The following is a 23,791-nucleotide window of genomic DNA, read 5'->3' as shown; positions in this document are numbered from 1 at the left end:
GTTCTGAGAGTCCTTTAGGTGCCTTTTGGCGAAGTCCAAGAGTGCTTTCCTGTGCCTTTTACTGAGGAGTGGCTTCCGTCTGGCCACTCTACCATAAAAGTCTGATTGGTGGAGTGCTGCAGTTTCCGCAGCAACCAGTGATCCAGGTCAACAGCATCAATATAACAGTATAACTTTAGACCGTCCACTCGCCCATACCCGGAAGCGAACCAGGGACCCTCTGCAAACATCAACAACAGTCACCCACGAAGCATCGTTACCCATCGCTCCACAAAAGCCGCGGGGAACCACTACTTCAAGGTCTCAGAGCAAGTGACGTCACCGATTGAAACGCTATTTAGCGCGCACCACCGCTAACTAGCTAGCCGTTTCACATCCGTTACACCTCGACACAATCTTGTCTCTGAGCTTTACGTACAATTCTTTTGACCTCATGGCTTGGTTTTTGCTCTGACATGCACTGTCAACTGTGGGACCTTATATAGACAGGTGTGTGCCTTTCCAAATCATGTCCAATCAATGGAATTTACCACAGGTGGACTCCAATCAAGTTGTAGAAACATCACAAGGATGATCAATGGAAACAGTTTGAATCTGAGCTCAATTTCGAGTATCATAGCAAAGGGCCTGAATAATAAATAAGGTATTTCTGTGTTTTATTTTTAATACATTTGCAAAAAATTCTAAAAACCTGTTTTTGCTTTGTCATTATGGAGAATTGTGTGTAGATTGATGAAATTTTTATTTGTTTAATACATTTTAGAATAAGGCTGTAATGTAACACATATTGGAAAAAGTCAAGGGGTCAGAAGGCTTTCCGAATGCACTGTACACCTGAATGGATTTCTGTAAACATGTAAACACCATGGGAGTCCTCTTATATTTGGGAACTTTACAGTCCTTTTGATCAAACAACCATGAAAATGTAGGCTCTCTCTCCCTCAGTTATGCACATCAACAACAACAAGATGAACAACTAATGCTAGCCAGAGCAAGATGAGCTAAACTCTAACTAAGGAACATTAGATGAACCCTCTCAAACATTTTCAGCTAGTTGGCTGTCAAAATTGCACTGATAAAAGATGGGGAATTGTAGCCTCCTCGTCTTTCTGCAGCTTGCCTGCCAATGCATGCTTGCCCCAACCAAGCACCCAAGCTAACTGGCTAAAGTTGGCTAGCTTGCTAGCTAGCTACTTCAAAATACAAATGAGAGAACAGCTCACTCTGACCATTTTACTCGGTTGTTTACATGTTATGTAGAGTGTTCTTGACTAACTTTAATTTTTTGTCTAAGTTTACTGACACCGGTCATATTCAGCGAGTGTTGCGCATTCATAAATGTATCAGTTGTTCGGCGCTCTGGCACACTATGAAAACGGAGTAGATAGCCAGAGTGAATATGCACGCAAGAGATATGCTAACTGGACAACAGTCGTTCTTGCTAACCAAATGACACCTGCATGCCTAGCTGTGTATAGCCACTGAAAAACAATATGAGGAGAAAAAATAAGTCTCTCACCCACTCCTCCATGACATGACATCTTCCTAGCAGCTAGCTTGCTATCTAGCTAATCTTAGGCTCCGTGTTTTTAGCTTGCTACATACTATAAATAGATACACTAGCCTATTAGCCACATTATGACTGACTTGTGAACATTGACCTTGCTAGTTTGATTCTATTGACATTCCCAACCTTAGTTACATTAGTCCAATTTTGTCCAGTATATTAAGTAATTGAAACTGAAACAGTGTATCACGAATGGAGGCAGCAGACAATGTGATTTACAACCTGATAGCAATATTTTTGGGAGTACCAAGAAATGTAATGGAGAATTATATTAATCATGCATTGAACTGCTCCCCAATGCCTTAGTGAACGTCATTGAACGTTGAGTCAAATATTTTTAAAACCTATTATAAAGTTGGTTTTGTAGATATTTTTACTGATATTATTATTGTCTGTTTGTTTCATATCTGCAAAGTAGTTAAAATGCTATCAGTTCCACTTTAAACTTTAGGTCACTAACTCTTTGGCTTTAGGTCACTAGTTACTTTGTGTGCTAAACATGAAATCATTTTTGCAATGGGAAGTAATAGTTATACATGTCGATTGGGAAACGCTTAATGGTTGTGTTCACTGTTGACGTTGAGACTGGTGTTTTGCGGGTAGTATTTAATGAAGCTACTAGTTGAGGTCTTGTGAGGCATCTATTTGTGAGGCATCTCAAACTAGACACTTTAATGTACTTGTCCTCTTGCTCAGTTGTGCACCGGGGCCTCCCACTTCACTTTCTATTCTGGTTAGGGCCTGTTTGCGCTGTTCTGTGAAGGGTGTAGTACACAGTGTTGTACGAGATATTCAGTTTCTTGGCAATTTCTCACATGGAATAACCTTAATTTCTCAGAACAAGAACAGACTGATGAGTTTCAGAAGAAAGGTCTTTGTTTCTGGCCATTTTGATTCTGTAATCAAACCCACAAATGCTGATGCTACAGATACTCAACTAGTCTAAAGAAGGCCAGATTTATGGCTTCTTTAATTAGACAGTTTTCAGCTGTGCTAACATAATTGAAAAAGAGCTTTCTAATGATCAATTAGCCTTTTAAAATGATAAACTTGGATTAGCTAACACAACGTGTCATTGGAACACAGGGGAGATGGTTGCTGATGTTGAAAGTCCATGTTGCCCAGCAACAGCCCCAAAACATCACTGCTCTAGAGGAGATCTGCATGGAGGAATGGGCCAAAATATCAGCAACAGTGTGTGAAAACCTTGTGAAGACTTACAGAAAACGTTTGACCTCTGTCATTGCCAACAAAGGGTATATAACAAAGTATTGAGATAAACTTTTGTTATTGACCAAATACTTATTTTCCACCTTAATTTGCAAATAAATTCATTAAAAATCCTACAATGTGATTTTCTGGATTTGTTTTCTCTCATTTTGTCTGTCATAGTTGAAGTGTACCTATGATGAAATTTACAGGCCTCTCTCATCTTTTTAAGTGGGAGAACTTGCACAATTGGTGGCTGACTAAATACTTTTTTGCCCCACTGTATATATTCCATAAAACATCTGCAGTTTCCAGCTACAATAGTCATTTACAACATTAACAATGTCTACACTGTATTACTGATCAATTTGATGTTATTTTAATGGACAAGAAAATGTGTTTTTCTTTCAAAAACAAGTACAATTCTAAGTGACCCCAAACTTCTGAACGGTAGTGTATGTGTTCAACTCAACAGTGAATGTCCCTTAACCCTATTTAATTGGCATTCCAATGTCTATTCTGTTATGCCTGGAGTGTGTGGCTATGCCACCAGATCTGATTATACTATCTTCCCATGAAGATTCGCAATTACAATATTTCTGCTATTTAAAGGACAGAAATGTGCACTATTCTAATTCTCCTAGCATGAAGAGCACGAAGGATTACTGCGCCTGAGTCCCAAATGGCACCCTATTCCCTACATAGTGAACTTATTTTGACCAGAGCTGTATGGGTAGTGCACTATAGAGGGAACAGGGTGCCATTTGGGATGCAGATTGTGACACATGTACACATGGATTTTGTAGATATGTGGTAGTAGAGTAGTGGCCTGAGAGCACACACAATGTGTTGTGAAAAGTGTTAAGAAATGTAATTTCATGTAGTATTTGTAATTGTATATAACTGCCTTAATGTTGCTGGACCCCAGGAATGTGGATCCTTAATAAATACAAATACAAAAAACAGTGTTGGGCTGTGCCTGGGAAAGGAGGACAGAGAGGGTTAGCGGTGGGAAGCTAGCTGTGTGGGTGTTAGGGAAATGACAGAGTTTGGGTGTGACCTGTTCTGCTATGCCGTGATCATGTGAGACTCAAGCTAATTATGGAAGAAGAATAAGGTCGTTCCTCTCATGAGGAGAGCGTATATGTGTGTGTGAGTGTTTGTGTGTGTGGCTGTGCTAGCGTGCGTGCGTGCGTATTTCATAGAACATACGTAATGTAATGTACTGTATAGGCTAAATGAGATTAGGTAGCTCTTTAGGCCATATTTGTCCTATTTCATGTTGAACAGGCTCACAGTGAAAGAGTGAATGTAGGACAAGTGGTTAGTGAGAGTGTGAGTATGGGTGCAATCTATATCTGTGTTAGTCTGTGTGTATGAATGTGTGTGTTTGTGGACAGCATGCACTCATCACCCATTACTACCTATTTCCTGTCTCTATCTCTTTCTGCATTGTCGTTTTCTACGCTGAGCTTCCTGAGGCCTCTCCTCGTCTCGGTTTCTCCTTACAAGTGGAAACAGTGGCCAAACGGTTAAAACTGATCAATGGCCTCCCATTCACACACAAGGCTGTGTGTGAGAAAAACCCAAGCAAGCCCAAGCTGATGAAACTGCTCACTATCTTCAAGTTCACCCCCAAAAACATATCTCTCTCTCTTTCTCTCTCCCTCCCTGCCAGACAACTTTCCAATGGCTGACATTTCTACGCTGTGACATAGAGCACCATTTCTCTCTTCCTCTCCTCTCTGATGAAATATCCTATCCCCTTGCCATATCCCCTATCCCCCTCTCCCTCCCTCCTTCCCTCAGTTACTCATCCCTCCACAGATAACAGTTCTGTCGTTCTATCGCTCTGTCTGGTCACTGAGGACAGAGTTGGATCAGTGATCATTGAGGTGGGTTCTATTGGGTCACTGGCTGGAACAGAGCCCTCTGGCAGCTCAGTCTGTTAGAAGGAAAGAACACTGTACTTTTGATCTCTCTGGCCAGTGTGTGTTTGCGTTTCTGTGTGGTGTGCGTGTCTGTGAGCACACGTTTCTGTTTGTGCACGTGTGTGTGTGTGTGTGTGTGTGTGTGTGTGTGTGTGTGTGTGTGTGTGTGTGTGTGTGTGTGTGTGTGTGTGTGTATGCGTTCTCATGCGCGTGTGTGTGTAGAATAGTGTTGACGGGTCCAGCACAGCCAGGCTCTGACCCAACCAGCCCTCTCTGCTGCTCTGAGGAAACTATTACACACAGCTCAGCCTAGCTCAGAGCAGCGGCACCCGGACAATGTTCCTCTGTCCATATCTGGCTGTAAACAGGCCCTCAGAATCAGCTCATACACCCTGCCCTACTCTGGCCTGAGTTGGCATGGCCAAGGACCAAGGCCAATGGTACAATCACTGGTGTCACAAAAACAAGGTGTGTGTTTTTACGCCCTACAGTCTTATGCTTCTGTATCACACACACCCATAATATTCTTTCTGACCAGGTCTTGGAGCTCCTAAGGGAAGGGTGGGATGTGTGTGTGTGCATGCGTGTGTCATCTTGGACAGAGGCCAGAACCTTGAATCAGACCTAAGAGGAGAGGTCGGTCATCCCATCTCTACAGATCTCCAGAGATAGAGAAAATAACATTGAAAGAAAGAGAAAGAGAGTGAGTGGAGCACTGAGCGAGAGAGAAAGAGAGGTGTTAGCCTTTCTGTCAGCACTTAAAAATAGATGGAAAATTACAGCGTCCCCCCCCCTCCTCCTCCCTGCTGCCCCTAGGCTGGAGCACAGGAAGTGTTGAGATGACTGACCATGACGCTATACCCTCCCCTACCTTCAGCTCTGCTCTCTATGCCTGAACTAGAGAGGAGAAGCTTTGACCCCCCACACACCCTAACCACTTCCACAGCAGACAGAGAGAAAGGGGGAGCGACAGATAGAAACAGAGAGGGAATGGGGTTCTCAGCTGAGCTGAAACTGCAATAATAGATGTTCTATCCTTGATATAACACTAAAAGAGGCATGTCTACCTGTCAACTCCTTTGGAATACTTGGAAATTATGTCATTTGAATGGAAATGTTTCAAATTCATGTGATTATAGTGCACAAAGCTCACATGCTCGATATTGTAATATTGAGAACACAATCAGAACTCTATTTTACAGTTTACATTTGATCCAGATATTCCAGTCAGGAAATAATCTGGTGCCGGGATTTCAAAGTAGTTTTCATTTTTCAGTCGGTGGTGACTTCGGTGATCGGTCGGATTTATGCTGCAGAATGAGAAGACAAGAAGCTGTTCTCCTTCTAGATAACTATAATAAATCACTTGTGATGACACTACTGTTTACAGGGATCTTTATTTATGGACAGCTCAAAGTGGAAAGAGTATTTGTGACTGAGAAAATTTCACCAAGAGAGATCATATAGTCATGATCATGGATGTTCTTGGCTAGCTACAGTAGCTAAGCCACACTTGGGCTAGCTAAAGTTTGCTAGCTAGCAATCCTTGTGTTCAAAGTACAATTGTCTGAAAGTGTCTAGCTAGCTATATATGGTAACATTTGATCATAAATAGCTGAATTATTTTGATGTCGTAGTTAGCCACATTTTGGGTAGCTAGTTAGCTTGCTGGTTGCAGCACCAATGTCTGTAGCAAGTGTAGATAGCTAGATACTTTACTTCTTGGGAAACATGTTTTAGGCTAAGTGTATTAGCTAGGTAACTAGCTAGCTAACATTCATTATACATCTGTTGTGTCCAACAAGTATTATCAACTACAACATTTAGTTAGCTAGCTAGTCTTAGCTGTTTAAATGGTAGTCTCATCGCATTGATTGGGAATACACTGTCTGCATACACAGTTCTGGTCAAACGTTTTAGAACACCTACTCATTCAAGGGTTTTTATTTTATTTGTACTATTTTCTACATTGTAGAATACTAGTGAAGACATCAAACTATGAAATAACACATATGGAATAATGTAGTAACCAAAAAAGTGTTAAACAAATCAAAATATATGTTATATTTGAGATTCTTCATATAGCCACCCTTTGCCTTGATGACAGCTTTGCTCATTCTTGGCACTCTCTCAAAGAGTGCAGTGTATAAAGTCAGAACATCTGCTGTCTCAGCCACTGCCTGTCAAATAATGCCCCTCTCCCCACCGGAGTGATTACTACCTCTGATAGTTTAAAGCTTGAGGTGGTCACCTCATACAAGAACTTGGGAGTATGGCTAGATGGTACACTGTCCTTCTCTCAGCACATATCAAAGCTACCGTAATCGCCCCTCTTTCACCCCAGCTGCCAAACTAACCCTGATTAAGATGACCATCCTACAAACGCTACATTACGGAGACGTAATTTATAGATCGGCAGGTAAGGGTGCTGTCGAGCAGCTAGAGGTTCTTTACCATTCGGCCATCAGATTTGCCACTAATGCTCCTTATAGGACACATCACTGCACTCTATACTCCTCTGTAAACTGGGCATCTCTGTATACCCACTAGTTGATGCTTATTTATAAAACCTTCTCAGGTCTCACTCCCCCCTATCTGAGATATCTACTGCATCCCTCATCCTCCACACACAACACCCGTTCTGCCAGTCACATTCTGCTAAAGGCCCCCAAAGCACACACATCCCTAGGTTACTCCTCTTTTCAGGTTGCTGCATCTAGCGACTGGAACAAGCTGCAAAAAACACTCAAACTGGACAGTTTTATCTCGATCTCTTCATTCAAGGACTCAATCATGGACACTTATGGACAGTTGTGGGTGCATCACGTGATGTAATGTTGTCTCTACCTTCTTGCACTTTGTGCTGTTGTCTGTGCTCAATAATGTTTGTACCATGTTTTGTGCTGCTACTATGTTGTGCTGCTGCCATGTTGTGTTGCTACCATGTTGTTGTCATGTTGTGTTGCTACCATGCTGTGTTGTCATGTGTTGCTGCCATGCTATGTTGTTGTCTTAGGTATTTTTTTATGTAGTGTTGTGGTGTCTCTCTTGTTGTGTGTTTTGTCCTATATTTTATATAATTTTTTGTATTTTAATCCCAGCTCCCATCCCCGCAGGAGGTCTTTTGCCTTTTGGTAGGCCGTCATTGTAAATAACAATTTGTTCTTACCTGACTTGCCTAGTTAAATAAAGGTTAAATAAAATAAATAGACAAAAATGTTGTTGAGACTCATTTAATGAAGCCTAAATTAGCATTATTATTAAGTGTTATGGTTTTTGTGGAGACCTTTGCCTGTCACATTTAAAGTTATATTCATACGTTGAAAACAGCAGTTTGTGGTTGAAATTGAATGTCAGAAAGTTTCCTAAACTGACTGGAACTGATTTGCAATTGACTCCCTTTCCAACTCTACCTCACTTCCCCCATTAACAGACAATAGCTATAACATCAAGTTATGTCTGTATGTAAATCTGGCTTCCTGAATCTGAAGTGATGCATGTTCCCCTCTTTCTCCCCTCTGCCTCACACACCCCGTCACATATTCCAACCACATGACTTGAAGTAGGAGTGGCCAGAGAGAGCACATGCAGGGGCCAGATGGTATCATGCTGTTATGACAGTAGCAGACAGGGAAATTCAAAGTTACTTTCGTAACCCTGGTTCTCTGATAATATGAGTGAGTGACACAACGTCTGTCGGAAATGGACAGGACGAGTGACGAATAACGAGGGCCCTTCCCTCTTTATAATGCACCACTCGCCTGACCTTTGGTCATTTGAAAGCATGCACCTCTTCTTTAAGCTCTTCCGAGCAGGGAAATGCAGTGAAACAGCTCACTCATATTATCAGAGAACTGGGGTTGTGAAAGTAACCTTGAGTTCTCTTTCAAATACTAATTTCAATGCCTCACAATGGGATATGATCAACTCCTGTATCGCAGACATGCTCTCCGAAGCCAGGGTAGTCCCAACAGTATCACTCCTCAGCGGCTCCGACACTGAGGACAGTATCTGCCAACGAAGGTGCAGTGACATCCAGTTGGTAAAACCTCATAAAAGTGCCTTAGACAGAGCCCAAGAGGTAGCCATACCTCTGGCGGAATGAGCCCTCAGGCCCTCTGGGGGCTGTAAACCCTTGCTATTAGAAGCCAATATAATAGCCTCCACTATCCAATGAGATAGCAGCTGATGAGACAGGGGACAACCCCTGCAGGAAGGCATCCAAGAAACAAAGAGGACAGGCACTTCAGAACAAACGTGCTTTCGATTTTTTGTTGTTGTTAGGGGGGGGGGGGTGTTGTTCCATGTAGTGAATCACTTTTTTAATGTGTTTCTATGGGTTAATAGCAATAATGCCAAATTCAAATATTTGTTTTTTTTCTATTTTTTGTTGATACCTTAAGGGGTCTTAAAATTCCAAATCAAAATAGCTAAATTATCCAAACTACGGTTTGCAACTGCACATGGGGACACAGATCGTACTTTTTGGAGAAATGTCTTCTGGTCTGATGAAACAGAAATAGAACTGTTTGACCATAATGACCATCATTATGTTTGGAGGAAAAAGGGGGAGGCTTGCAAGCCGAAGAACACAATCCCAAACGTGAAGCACTGGGGGCAGCATCATGTTGTGGGGGTGTTTTGCTGCAGGAGGGACTGGTGCACATCACAAAATAGATGGCATCATGAGGCAGGAAAATTATGTTGATATATTGAAGCAATATCTCAAGACATCAGTCAGGAAGTTAAAGCTTGGTCGCAAATGGGTCTTCCAAATGGACAATGACCCCAAGCATACTTCCAAAGTTATGACAAAATGGCTTAAGGACAACAAAGTCAAGGTATTGGAGTGGCCATCACAAAGCCCTGACCTCAATCCTATTGAAGATTTGAGGGCAGAACTGAAAAAGCGTGTGCGAGCAAGGAGGCCTACAAACCTGACTCAGTTACACCAGCTCTATCAGGAGGAATGGGCCAAAAGTTACCCAACTTACTGTGGGAAGCTTGTGGAAGGCCACCTAAAACGTTTGACCCAAGTTAAACTATTTCTGACCCACTGGGAATGTGATGAAAGAAATAAAAGCTGAAATAAATCATTCTCTCTACTATTATTCTGACATTTCACATTCTTAAAATAAAGTGGTGATCCTAGCTGACCTAAGACAGGGTATTTTTACGAGGATTAAATGTCAGGAACTGTGATAAACTGTGTTTAAATGTATTTGGCTACGGTGTATGTAAACTTACGACTTCAACTGTTTGTTAGTAGAACCCCACTTCCCCTGGCTTAGACAGCATTTAGACTCAGTGGATTATAACCTTCCCTCTGTCCAAAAGGTCCTGCAAGAAGCATAAAACCTTGGATACGGAGCATTGGTAAGGAATGATCTGTTTTAGGTCACACCAGTTGTTTCTATACAGTCAGCATGTAGAAGGGGCTCTGTCTCTCTGGAAAGTGGCATGCCTGTCCCATTCAGATTCATCCTCCCATGGGCCAGGCCAGAGGATCATGGTTTCTGGGTAAGGGTGGGAAATCTCTCAGTTCGTTTGGGTCAGAAGATCCCTGCGTGATGGAAGCTGCCAGGGCTTGTTGTAAAGCAGGAGTGTGATTTATGTTAACCAGAGCCTTAGGCATAAAGTAGAGTGGGGAGTATGAGGCATAGAGAGACTATAGTGGGGTGTATGAGGCATAGAGTGACTAGAGTGGGGTGTATGAGGCATAGAGTGACTAGAGTGGGGTGTATGAGGCATAGAGTGACTAGAGTGGGGTGTATGAGGCATAGAGTGACTAGAGTGGGGTGTATGAGGCATAGAGAGACTAGAGTGGGGTGTATGAGGCATAGAGTGACTCGAGTGGAGTGTATGAGGCATAGAGAGACTAGAGTGGGGTGTATGAGGCATAGAGAGACTAGAGTGGGGTGTATGAGGCATAGAGAGACTAGAGTGGGGTGTATGAGGCATAGAGAGACTAGAGTGGGGTGCATGAGGCATAGAGAGACTAGAGTGGGGAGTATGAGGCATAGAGTGGGGTGTATGAGGCATAGAGTGACTAGAGTGGGGTGTATGAGGCATAGAGTGACTAGAGTGGGGTGTATGAGGCATAGAGTGACTAGAGTGGGGAGTATGAGGCATAGAGTGGGGTGTATGAGACATAGAGTGACTAGAGTGGGGTGTATGAGGCATAGAGTGACTAGAGTGGGGAGTATGAGGCATAGAGTGACTAGAGTGGGGTGTATGAGGCATAGAGAGAGTGGGGAGTATGAGGCATTGAGTGACTAAAGTGGGGTGTATGAGGCATAGAGGACGAAAAGTGTAGAGCAACACCCTCGGTGTGTCAGCCCATCTATCCGCAGTGGTTTGTTTCCTGTTAGCGCAAAGAACAGCAGGCAGTGTGCGTCTTTGTGCGATGCAAAGAGATCTATGGTGGCTCAACCGTATCTGGTTGACTAGAAGTCTTCACGGGTCCAAAAAGTTAGACCCGTTCCAAAATGGACATGTGGCTTTCCCATCCAGACCCAATATGCATGAATAAAAAAAAATAAAACTGAGACCTGTTCCGAATGAACCCGAGGACAACCAGAGGACAGTCAGACCTGTTTCCGAAAAAGGCTGTAAGAACAACAGACCCAAATAGACATGTGCCCGTTCGGATCCGAGACCGGTTGACCTGTTCAGATCCGAGGGTAGAAAGAGAGAGCGAGAAAGAAACCTCAGACCTGGCTCAGCCAGCGCCATCAATAAACATGGGATATTGGCCAAATGAAACACATTTATCATTAAAAACAGCCTAGAACAAAAACATTTTACAACTATTCCTTGTGTTGTGATGTGTAGCATTTGCACAACTTTATAGACTATTTTACAGCTGTCAGAGATCTGAGGACTAAATGCATCAGGGCATAGGGCATTGCATGCATAGGCTTAGGAATCCACTGTATGACATTAATATTTAAAACAAATTAATTTGGCCACAGAGTATTAATAGCTTCTAAAAAAAATAGCTGTAGGTTAAGTTTTATCACAAGCCTACAGTTAGGAAGACTGCAATTTGGGCAGCATGTGCACCAAATATAGTGCAGCTTGTTGCATTGTGGTCATAGACATATAATCCATAGAATGGTATTGGAACCTCTAGAAGGGTCTGAAACTCTGAAAGAGGGGTCTCAAAGGAACATAGGGGGTTTAAAGTGTGTGTCTCTCTCAGTCACCAGATCTCAACCCAAGTTACCACTTATGATGGGAGATTCTGGAGCGGTGCTTGAGACAGCATAGTAGCGGTGCTTGAGACAGCATAACGCCCTAGTAGTCCTTTCCTGCAGTCAAATGACCTAGTGGCCTCGTATGGAATGTTATACAAATCCGGTGTTTCTATGTCAAACAGTTTTGTTATATTTCCATTCTATATCTGACATGGTACAGGTGTCTTATTTTATGTAAACCCATAATTATGTGTGTAAGGTGTATACTTTTGCTTCAAAGTTGATTTGTTTAAGACTACGAAGAAACACTCTGTGTGACCTTTATTTAGCCCACTGCAGTAAAATGAAGACACGTTATGTTGCTGTTTCCTTTATTTTGGCAGTTACCTGTACAGTACGCCTGGGACATGAGTCACACGTAGTGAAAGTAGGTGTACTCTGCTCCACAGATAAATTTTAACAGCTAGTCTGTGTAGATGCAGTCTGTATATATGCAGACAGCAAAATGCTCTAGGGCATGGGCAGAGGAGCGATAGATGGCATCCTACTCTGTTTGTCTATTGAGACCGGAGGGAGAGTGAACATGCTGACTTCCACCCCTGGCTGGAACCTGAAAAGGCGCAGTGGGGCTGTCGAGCAACCAGGAAGTATTGGGAGTGGAAGCCGCGATGGCTCTCTGCCGCTGGTATTGCTCTGATTGCCCCTTTGCCCAATAGAGAAGAGATTTCCTGCTCTAGTATGCAAGCTAAGTCCCCACTTGCTACTGAAGCAAGCATCCTGTTGAAAACGGGTGGCTCCATAGCAAACTGCAGTATGCTCCCCTTTGTAACTGTGGACGAGACCCAGGGCTGTACTGTGCATGCACGCCAGGTCCCTGCTCTTGCGGCGAGTCACCAATGATGTGGAGTCACTGGGATTTGGGGACAGTGCTCGGGGCAGGTGGTGGCAAGGGTAGCCTTGACGGCATAGCTGACCTGGTTTTTGAGTCTCTTGTAAGTAAACACAAAATGACTGAACGTTATGTGAACTATGCAAGAGAGCTAAGCTAGCGGTGTGCTAGCTGAGGTAGGCCGCATAACCACTTTGCTTAGCATTAGTACAGCCAGCCTTCCCGCGTTAGCTAGACTGTTTTAGGCCGTTTCGTGGACCGGATCACCACATTGTGGGACTGATTCAGTTAGTATGCAAAAAGCAACTTAATGCTAGGTAAACTAAACACGAGAGCTAACCTAGCAATCGCTAGATTGTGGATAGCTAGCTACAGTTAGCCGTGGGGCTAGTAGCGTAGCTTAAGCTAGCACGGGCCAGTACTTGATGAAACCTTACAAAACTTCCAGCACTCGTTCGAGAGCAGACGGAGTATGTTTGATTCCCATGGGGTACGGGGGCCCATAATAATGCCGGGAGAAAAGTATTGCTAACCGGTTTATACATGTGCTTGCACCGCGTTAGCTGAAGAAAACCACATGAATGACGTTGCTTCTTGAGTCTTTTTGACCATAACATAGAGGTCAAACCGGCCAGTTAAGCCAATAATGAACATTAGACGTACTAAACGAGAATGACCAGAGGACGGGCGAGTGGCGCCTGATTCCTCGGTTACATCATTACGCAGTACGTCAGTCTTGTCCCGCTACGGAATAGAAAAGTGTAGTGTTTGTAACGCAAGCTGGAAGAGAGCCTCTCTCTTGTCAGAGATCGCATTTATTTTGGCAGATTGCAAAATATGACCTTCTCATTCTAGACAGGATATATGGTTTCAGGTGATAACAAAATATGTTTTGTTTAGTTACTTTTTTCTCAACCAGTTTGCACAGCAGAGCTAGCTTGCTAAAGGTTAGGCTAGGTTGAAGATACCATTGTACCTAGTGACCTCCAAATAAGAATTATAATCACAATCAACTTAAACGGGAGGCAACAGCCATATAATATAATTGGCCAAACAGTTGTGTATTATTTGACATTACTATTAAATTAGTTTCACTTATGGAAATGGGTAATTGTTCACACGCTGCTATCTATCGCATAAAGCCATCACCGAAAACCATACATTTTCATTTATTCTGTGGTTTGGTAACTTCCTGTTCTTCCACGTTCTCTGGCTGGGTGGAAGACGATGCAAAGTTTGAAAAATGTAAAAGTATGTGGTGTCTCAACGGGAGCCTTCAACTGCAAGGAGGCGTTGCGTTTCCACTTTGACGCCCCCATTGAAATACTTATGGGTAACGTGAAACAGGCTTTATAAAGAGGGAGGGGCTCACCGCATTCGCCACTTTACCTGTTTGTCTCCGACTAGGGTGACCACATGTCCCGCATTTTTGCCCTTTTTCCTGAGTCCCGCAACCAAACAATCATGTCCTGCATTTTATCAATGAAATTCAAACACCACAAAAAAATGTTTAAGTCGATTTGTCCTGTATTTCAATCAGACATTCCAACCTGTCTCTTGCAGTTACGTTGTGCATATGAAAATATACATTAGGAGCACCTTTCTAATATTGAGTTGCCCTCAATTCGGGCAAAATGGGGTGCAATTTTGTTCAGCCTCAATTCGCTGGGACATGGACTACAAGGTGTCGAAAGCATTCCACAGTGATGCTGGCCCATGTTGACTCCAATGCTTGATACACACAGGAAACTGTTGAGCGTGAAAAACCCAGCAGATTTTGACACACTCAAACCGGTGCGCCTGGCACTTACAACCATACCCCGTTCAAAGGCACTTTCATATTTTGTCTTGTCTGAATGGCACACATACACAATCCATGTCTCAATTGTTTCAAGCATTACAAATCTTTCTTTAACCTGTCTCCTCCTCTTCATATACACTGATTGAAGTGGATTTAACAGGTGACATCAATAAGGGTGTCATAGCTTTCACCTGGTCAGTCTGTCAGGGAAATACATATCTCAAATTGTTGTTGAGATCTGATATTCTGTGCAGCGTCAGACGATACGTAGGCCAATGTCATACGGCCATCGTCAACCAATCACATTTCTCAAATATTTTGCTAAACTTGGAGAGGACCGTTGTGCCTAACTACTTACAAAACATGTGCTTCTGACAAAAAGCTACAAGTAAGTAAATAGCCGCATTTCGTCAAACTTGTGAGGCTCTCCATGCTCATTAGCTGCTTATTCAACGTATTTGCTGCTACTTCACTCAATCTCGTTTTAAATCTCAGTTTCTGACTGTTTTACATTCCCTGAGACCAACCAGATATGTATCCGTGGCCAAATATTCCCATATTTTCATAAAACAACCACACGTCTCTCGTTTCTGCATCACCAAATCTTTTGAGCAGGGGTGCATTCCGCCACTTCTCACAATAGTGCTCATCTTTTAGTAAAGTTAGATCAAAGCTGAATCAACGTCTTGGAAGATGACATAATGATTCACTTGTATTTTACATAACAAAACCAAATATAATAGCATAGTATAACGTTACCGTTACATCAAAAACACCACCTTCGGAATACTGTAGTCAAAAATAAATTATCATGCGGCCAAAACTCAACAGCGCTCGCCACTAAGCAGAATTTGCTTAGATTGAAACAATATAGTCCTACAGGAAGACTATATAGTCTGCTAACACCATCTGCTCTAATTCGCTCACAAAAAAAGTCATTCAAGTAGATCTAAATGCATATTCCCATGAAACTAATTGAGATCAAATGATTGCCATGCGATGCTGCCAACATGTTGTATTCATATAGGCTACACTGTCCCGTAAAAACGTCCTGTTGTCCCACATTTTGGTATTTTAAACGTGGTCACCCTTTCTCCGACAGACATTGTGTGATTTGTTCTTTATGGTAGTAATCTGCTTGGAGCCAATCCCAATGTGAGACATTGAAACGAGTATTTGAATGAGAACCCCTCACTGTGGTAAAAAAACAACATATTCATGACAATACACAATGTATGTTGGCGGTTGAGAGAATGTTTCGGTTTATACAGTGCTGTTTGAAACCACACCATAAATATGGTGTTTTCATTGCTCATTCAGTCAAAACCTTTCCCAGGCTTCGTACTCCTGTGGGTATGAGTTAACTTTTAAAACTGTGAGTTAATGTCTCTATGTTATGTGTTTCTGTATTGTGTTGTGTTCTGTGTGGACCCCAGGAAGGGTAGCTGTTTCTAATGTATGCCAATAAACTCCCCAGGACCTCTCCTTTCTCTTAACCCCTGACCCCTTGATCATTCGTTATGCCAGACAATCAAATCACAGCACCACATATGGCTGTAGCCCACAGCTTCATCCTGTGTCGTATCACCTTTCTTCTTACCTTGAGGGAGTCGAAGCAGGCGATGACTCGTCCATTCTCCACCTGGCAGCTCTTGGCTGGGTGGGCGAACTTACACTCCTGGTCGGAGCGTGAGCACGTGCCTCTCTGGAACTCCCGACACACCTCCAGTGTCAGCCATTTTGTGTCCCGCATGTGCGCCATGTTCATGTGCGCCATGGTCACAAAGACAGTCCAGGAAAATAATAGTAATCCGTCCGAATCGGGCTAAAGCGTGATGTGTGTGTTGGTGTGTGTCCCCTTTGGTTGGATATGTCCGCTACACCTTATTCTTCTGAAAGATCCGAGTGGATGTATCAAGGCGATAGGTGAATGTGTTGTAAAATTGTTGTGTGTGTTATTACCTTCCTTAAAGCATTGAGAACACACTCAACAGACAATGATCTGAGCAGAGAATGACTCTACCACTGTTTGTCTCAACTTGTATCTCACCAACAATTCAGCATGTAACCCAGAGGGAAAGTTCACTCTTCAGATCCTTCTTTCCTGACTACAACAGTGCTGTAGGCTGTGACTGAATGGAGATCAATGGAGATTAGAGACACTGAGAGGTCTGAAAGAGAGAGGCTTGGCCCAGAAGGAGAGAGGCTTTCTGGGGTAGGGTGGTACGGGAGGGCAGGTGAAGGCTTAGGGCAGTAAGCCTGGTGATGATGGGGCTGGTGCAGGTCTGGGCGTGGATTTTTTTAGGCGTGGGCCGTGACGAGGGGTGTGGTTGGTATCCTTGTGCTCGCGTTATCGTGGCAGCAAGCGAGGCGGGGGGGCGGGGGGGGGGGGGCGGAGCTTCTGCTCTAGAAGCGGATCGAAGCTGCAGCAGATGTCAGGGAAGGCACTTCCTCTGTAGAGAACGAGAGAGACAGGGAGAGGGAGAAGGAGAGAGAGACATTAGCTTGGTGATATATACTTCCACAGAATCGATTTAGACTTGATTTATGCCTCCATTCATTCCTCAGTGGAAACTCCTAGAGCATGATATAGTAATTTTCCAAGAGCACGCTACTTTCCCTTATTCATTCTCTTCAGTCTCTAGAACCCATCTATGCAGCTGTGGGAACAGATAATGTGTAGAAATGTCAGCCATGCAAGGGTGTCTGCTAAAACAAATAAAACTTTCACCCTCCGCACTCCCACAAACATCACACACACACACCACGCCATACCACACACAAACAGCATGTACAAAGCACTCTTTCAGTCGGAAAATCTAATCAAACCCCATATCACTTACAGTTGAGCACTGCACAACCAGACGTGGCAAATCTATTTAAAAGAGAAAGTAAGAGAGAAAGAGAGCGAAAGCAGCGGGAACTGGAGGGGAGGGTGGTAATTTCCCTTTCTCAGAAGCGGTGTGTGTGCGGGGACCAATGAGAGTGGGCGGAATTGCAGCAACATTCTGGGCCGAGTGCCAGGTGAATGGGAGGGGTGGAGCCAAGGCGAGGTCGACCTGGCTGACTGACTGCCACCAGAGAGAGAGGGAGGAGAAAATGAGAGAGGGGTGAGGAGAACATGAGAGGGGGGAGGAGAACCTGTGAGGAAGAGAAAAGGGTTAGTTAAAAAGTGAGCCAGAGAGAGAGAGTGAGAGAAAAGGGGGAATTAAAAAGTGAGAAAAAGAAACCCAAAGCCAGAGAGAAAGAGATAAGCCCAGGCCAAGATAATCAGTTTCCCTGCCATGACAACTATCTTATTCCTGGAAGAAGACAATGATGATGCGTTTGTTTCTCTTGCACAATTTACCAAATTTCACAACCGATCAAATAAAACCTTGCTTCCTGAGAAAGAAAACCTACTCAAGCATGTCCAGAAAGAAATGAAACATCTACAATGAAACGACATGCCAAAAGTAATTATCATACCATCGCAGTGAATTACCACCAATTAATGAAGTGCCAGTTATAAGAACGTAAAAAGAGTCAAATCACAGATTGAGATCACTGGCCAAACAGTACCTATGATTACTTGTCAATTCCCTTTTCCCACTGTTTGTAGGTGTGACCATTGGTGAAAAGTGGCGCTGACCCCAATTAGTCGACTGGTCGATTGTTTGGTCGATAGGCTTTTGATCGACTGAGATTTTTTTTTTCAAGCAGTAGCAAATATATATATTTTTAAATGGCACACAAGACACCTGTCTGACTCGCGCCCATCTCAGTGAACTAATCCACAATGCACGTCTCTCTCCAGAATGCGCTCTCTCCTGCCAATTTGCGCACATTCATTGTTTCATAACTTCATTGTGGGAATTGTTTGCCTTGAGTGTTAGTGTCTATCAATTCCCCATTACATATATCACCAGTAGTAGCCTATATTTACCATTAATTCCTATCATTACTAATGCACAATATTTGTTTGGTCGTGGTCATTTCTCTTAATGCATTATACTTTTGTTACAGTATTTTACCGCTCTCATTGTCAGAGTGGACACGTAGTTTGCAGAGCGCACAACCTATGCTACACTTGTGAGAAGTGATTTTTGTTTTATTTCAGTCCATTTAAGTGTTTTGTCAATTTAGTCATTGTCTTTTGTTTGGAGCGCTACTGCCAATGTTGAATAAGGACGGGCACCTGATAACGTATATCAGATCAAATCAATATTATTTGTCACATGCGCCAAATACAACAGGTAGACCTTACCATGAAATGCTTACTTACAAGCCCTTAACCAACAAGAAATAGAGTTAAGATATTTACAAAATAAAATAAAAAAATCAAATTAAAAAGTAACACAAGACAATTACGAGGCTATATACAGGGGGTACCGGTACTGAGTCAATGTGCGGGGGTACAGGTTAGTCAACGTAACTTGTAAAGTAACTATGCATAGGTGGGGAAAAAAAAGTGAGTGGAAGCAGTATAAAAACAAAGGGGGGTGTAAAAGAAAAATGTCATGCTCTGATCCAGTGGAAAGTCATAAAATAGGTATACCTGATGATGAGCTCTTATCTATTGCGCAAAATAGCCTACAGCTGTGTGTGTCTATTCAGAGCTCACTGGGGCGGAAACTCTGAGGGCCCAGAAGATTTTATACAATGTTGCAAGTTTGCTACAGAAAGCTTTGGGCTGGACCCACAAAAGTTGGTTGAACTATGATACAATGTTTCAAGTTCGTTGCAGACGTGGAATCAGCCAATGTGATTTATAGGATATTTATTTTTATCAGGATATTTTCTACCTGCAGGCTGTTGGGTTTATGTAGGCTAATTTTACATAGATGGCAATGGCAATAGAAGTAACTTTTTAGTTTTGTATCATTTAGATTTGTATAGAATTTTGATTAACCACATGAAATGATTTTGAGACACGCAGCCTTTATTAGAAATTAAATTAAACTGTTCCACGAAAATGTGCATATGAAAACCATAACTGACACACAGATTGGTAGAAATTGTTAGATAAATTGGCATTCCACATGAGAAAGATTGCTGACTCCTCGTGTAGCCTATTACAAGCAACTTCACGAGCAATGGCAGAATCTGCGAAAGCCAGCAGGAACGGGAGGAGGATGGTCGGGTCAGGTTAAGGTTTTTCTCTTCTGGTTATCTTGATCTCTTGCTCCCTCTTGAATCATTTGTATCTTATTTCATCAAACAGCATCAGACAAGCATATAGTTGATTTTATTAAAACACATCGGGTGTGTCTATATATGGGAAAATACACCTTTTAAAATGTATTTTAGTCAGGGACAGCCCTAGTGAAAAGTGTTTGTTTATAATGAAACTATTGTGTTTACCATGGGAATTAGATACATCCCACATCCAACAACAAAAATCTATGTGATCACATTGAATCAACATGTAAAACTGATTGGATTTGCAAAAAGTGCACATTGATGGCAAAAAGCCATAAATAAATACATTTTGTATTTTTTCTCTCCAAACTTTTCACCTAAATCCAATGGCATGATTACAGTTTTCGTTGATTTCACATTGAATTCACCTTAGTTTACAACTCAACCAAAAGTAAATCAAAACTAGACGTTGAACTGACATCTGTGCCCAGTGAGATTTGAGTCACAGGGGCCGTTTCCCCTCTTATTATCCGAGCAGGGACAGTGCTACACCCTCTCAAGAGAACTCAATTTCCTAGAACAGGTTGTGCACATTCAGCAACGATATGCACATTCAGCAACGCTCCAAAACCACTTTGCGACATTCTGTATCACATCTCTGGAGGACACCATGGGTCACCATGACCCGGCAAACATGGATGTATTTTTACAGAGAGCTGAGCATCATAGTTTCAGAGAAAGAGAGTGTGTGTGGGGGGATAAGGGAAGAGAGAGAGAGCGAGAGAAAGCGAGAGAGAGAGAGATGAGGGGGTTGAGTAAACAAGGCTTCACCTTGGATGACTTCATGCAGGCTCAAATGAAAAGGGCCCATAAGGTTGATAACTATGACCTTTGGAACCCAAACACACTGAATGATAACAACATAGACACTTTGGAACCCGAAAGACAACACACACACACACTTTGAAGTATCACGTTTTAAGGTTTGACCCAGGTGCAGACAGTGTTGAAGAAACAAAAGTGTATTCTTTAAACGGGCAGGTAAACGACAGGTCAAGGCAAGCAGGGGTCAAAGGTACAGGACGACAGGCAGGGTCACGGCGGGCAGAACCGGGAAACTAAAAAACAGGAGCAAGGAACAGGAGCAAGGAAACAAAACGCTGGTAGGTCCTACGAACAAAACGAACTGGCAACAGACAAACAGAGAACACAGGTATAAATACACAGGGAATAATGGGAAAGATGGGTGACACCTGGAGGAGGGTGGAGACAAGCACAAAGACCGGTGAAACAGATCAGGGCGTGACAGGAAGACACCGAACGGAATACACACCTTCGAAAGAGAAAAGCCCAAAACAGCAAACAGAACATATACATTATTTTCTAATCTGACTTTGAATCTGTTTCAAAACTGCTGCACAATGTTTCATCTTAATTCCATTGAAAAAGTCTGTTTGGCCAAGTTTGATCTGTCTGTTGTTTTATTATGGAGGTGGATGTAGTTTGAGCTTCAGAGCGTGTTGATGTTAAGACGTATTTATTTCTGAAGCTTTGGTTTCTCATAGCTAATTTTAACGCTTTTTTATTGCACACTGTTTAGTGAGGTGGATACATTTTCAAATAGGAAATTAACACAAAGTAGCTCAACACAAAACTAAAGAAATAAATCCCTTACCTTAGAAACCAAACTTCAATGACAAATTATATTAGCAATTTACTCTTTTCAATTTGATTACTAATCAAACGAATGAATGACGGACTATAATGTGTGTCAGATTCTCCAGTCATTTCCATGGTTTCCGTGGGTTGTGGTAGTCAGTCAGCTTGGCAGGTAGCTATGGAAGGCCGTTCAGGTCTTTATGTGTCAAAATAACACTATTGGATGCATCAAATTAGCTTTTAATTTCACACGTCAAATGACACAGTTGTATTATAGAATGTTGTGTGCGCTGAATTTGAAGCCCATTAAAAAAGTGTAAATTGAAAAGAAGAGGGCAGTCCATAAGCGCAGGATATCAGGGATCTGGTCTAAGATCCCTTCCAATGCCCAATCACTGCTCTTTATCAAGCTTTACGTGTCCAATACTTGATAAACAAATCCATTTTTTGAGCAATAGCATTAGCATAAAATAAAATACGTTTTTTACATTTTTTAAGCACACAATATATATTTTTATTTTATTTTTTTATAGTCTTTTTCAACCATAACTGAAATACCAATAATTTCTGTATTCCTTTAAACTGCTGGTCTAAGTTGGTCTAACAGTTCAGAAAGTAACCACCATACCTCTGCTTTAACTAAATTGAAATGTCATAACCCGTTTTTGTACCCTTTCCACGCTTGGCGTGTCATTTGTTTGTAGAACGACTGTGAGAAAGTCAGTTCTGATGACTTTACAACTCCAAAATGAATTAAAATAAACATTATGCTGACACCATCTAAAATATAATTACCCTTTCCATAAATGAGCCTAACAACATATTGGTCCATATCATCAGGCTTGCTGTGCTATTTAGCAATACACATTAGCACCTGTAGCCCAGCATAATTAAATAAATAAATAGGCTTAAGCATGGAGTTGCCAATCTGTATTTGTGCTAATCATTACCTAGATCAATGCTTCCTAAACCTTTTCAGTCATGGCCCCCCTTTCATCATGGGGAACATCCTGTGACCCCCATGCCCCCTCACCTTTCCAAAATGCATGATCTGCTACTATTGTTTCACAAACAATATGGTATAGGAACAACACAATTATTCAATTGTAGTTAATAATTCAAACGTTTACTCATCAAGTACATACAAACACCAGTACTTGGTTTCCCTACCATATTGAAATCAAAATGAAAAAAAAAATCATAAAGGAGAAACTGCTGTGCAATGTTGCAATGAAGACTAGAGTGGGCCAATCTCTGTTGTAGATTTTCAAATAGAAATATAAACTAAAGTTGGTTCAGGATGTGCTCTGTTGGTGATTATTAGGTTGCATGAACATGATTAGTGCTTTCCATCCTCAATGTTGGCCTTCAAATAGGCATAAAGAAGGAGGATCGGTTGCTGCTGTTGCCTCTGACTGGGGAGAGAAACAGGCTTGCAGGCCTACTGCCTAAGGTTCATAGAAACAGCTCTGAGTAGCACTGTGTGGTGTAAATAGAGAAAGTGGGAAAATAATTTCCTATCAATCAAATTGACCAGTCTCGAAAATTGGGAGAGGTCATGACCCCGATTCCCCCCTGCAAGTTATATGCCATCAAGCATTTTGTTAACATCGATGACAGTTTGTAAACTGAAGGTAGGCTGTCTCCCTACTACGTTGACTTCGGTTGCAGTATGACAAAGTCACTCAGAAATATATTTGATACATATGTCCGGGTTAGGGGAGGGTTTGGCCGTGGTAGGCCGTCATTGTAAAATAAGAATTTGTTCTTAACTGACTTGCCTAGTTAAATAAAGGTAAAAAAGAAATGTGTTATTAGCAACTTCTGGGGTAGCTTGGTACCTAGCTAGCACCAATGCAACCAGCCTGAAAACAATGACCAGAAACTGCAGTCATTGTAAATATTCTTAGCAATGATTTAGGAATCCATGTGACTATTAGGCAGCCACTATTTAGGAATCCATGTGACTATTAGATAGCCACTTGTTCTCTTATTGAAACCAAACTTTAGTTCATGAAAATAACTAGCTAGCTAGATAATGAACTAAACAAGCTAGCCAGCTAGCTAGCTTCATACTCTGGCTAGTGGGTTGACCGGACCAGGTCTGACCATCAACCAAATAAGAAAACTGCTTTATAAATTTGGGGTATTCCGATGATGACACCTAGCTAGATAGTTAGCTAACTAACTAGATAGAAAAAAAAACATAATCCGTTTCAGTAGCTATGTTTTGGGGGGAGAATATTATTTGCATCCATCAGCTAGCTATAGTTTGTTTTCTGACCTGTAGACCAAGAGATGGTGTGTCTGCCGCACAGGCACGCAAGACAAAGCTTTACCAGCATCATAGCATACGTCCCAGTGAATTACTGTTACATATGAAATACGAGTGATAGTGTAAGCACTACGTAAAAT

The 23,791-nt window shown here is 42.2% G+C and overlaps 1 protein-coding gene and 1 pseudogene across 51 annotated transcripts in view; both read right to left on the bottom strand.

Annotated features, from left to right (window-relative positions):
- LOC110508342 (muscleblind-like protein 1) overlaps positions 1 to 23,791 on the bottom strand; it is a 101,441-nt gene that overhangs the window by 55,480 nt on the left and 22,170 nt on the right. For all 50 annotated transcript variants that reach the window (XM_036966999.2, XM_090225849.1, XM_090225851.1 and 47 more), the window contains one exon: positions 16,197 to 17,049. In XM_036966999.2, coding sequence (XP_036822894.1) covers positions 16,197 to 16,373 — 177 coding nt within the window. In that variant the 5' untranslated portion in view covers positions 16,374 to 17,049. The remainder of the gene's footprint in view (positions 1 to 16,196; positions 17,050 to 23,791) is intronic.
- Positions 9,076 to 14,172, bottom strand: LOC149970666 (uncharacterized; annotated as a pseudogene). The gene is made up of 2 exons (XR_016492710.1): positions 14,168 to 14,172; positions 9,076 to 11,161 (listed from the first exon to the last, which is right to left on the bottom strand). The product of XR_016492710.1 is annotated as an uncharacterized LOC149970666 (transcript).

This window comes from Oncorhynchus mykiss, chromosome 28, assembly GCF_057628025.1.
Source record: "Oncorhynchus mykiss isolate SJ-2025 chromosome 28, ASM5762802v1, whole genome shotgun sequence".
NCBI lineage: Eukaryota > Metazoa > Chordata > Actinopteri > Salmoniformes > Salmonidae > Oncorhynchus > Oncorhynchus mykiss.
This window is presented reverse-complemented; position numbering and strand designations above follow the sequence as displayed.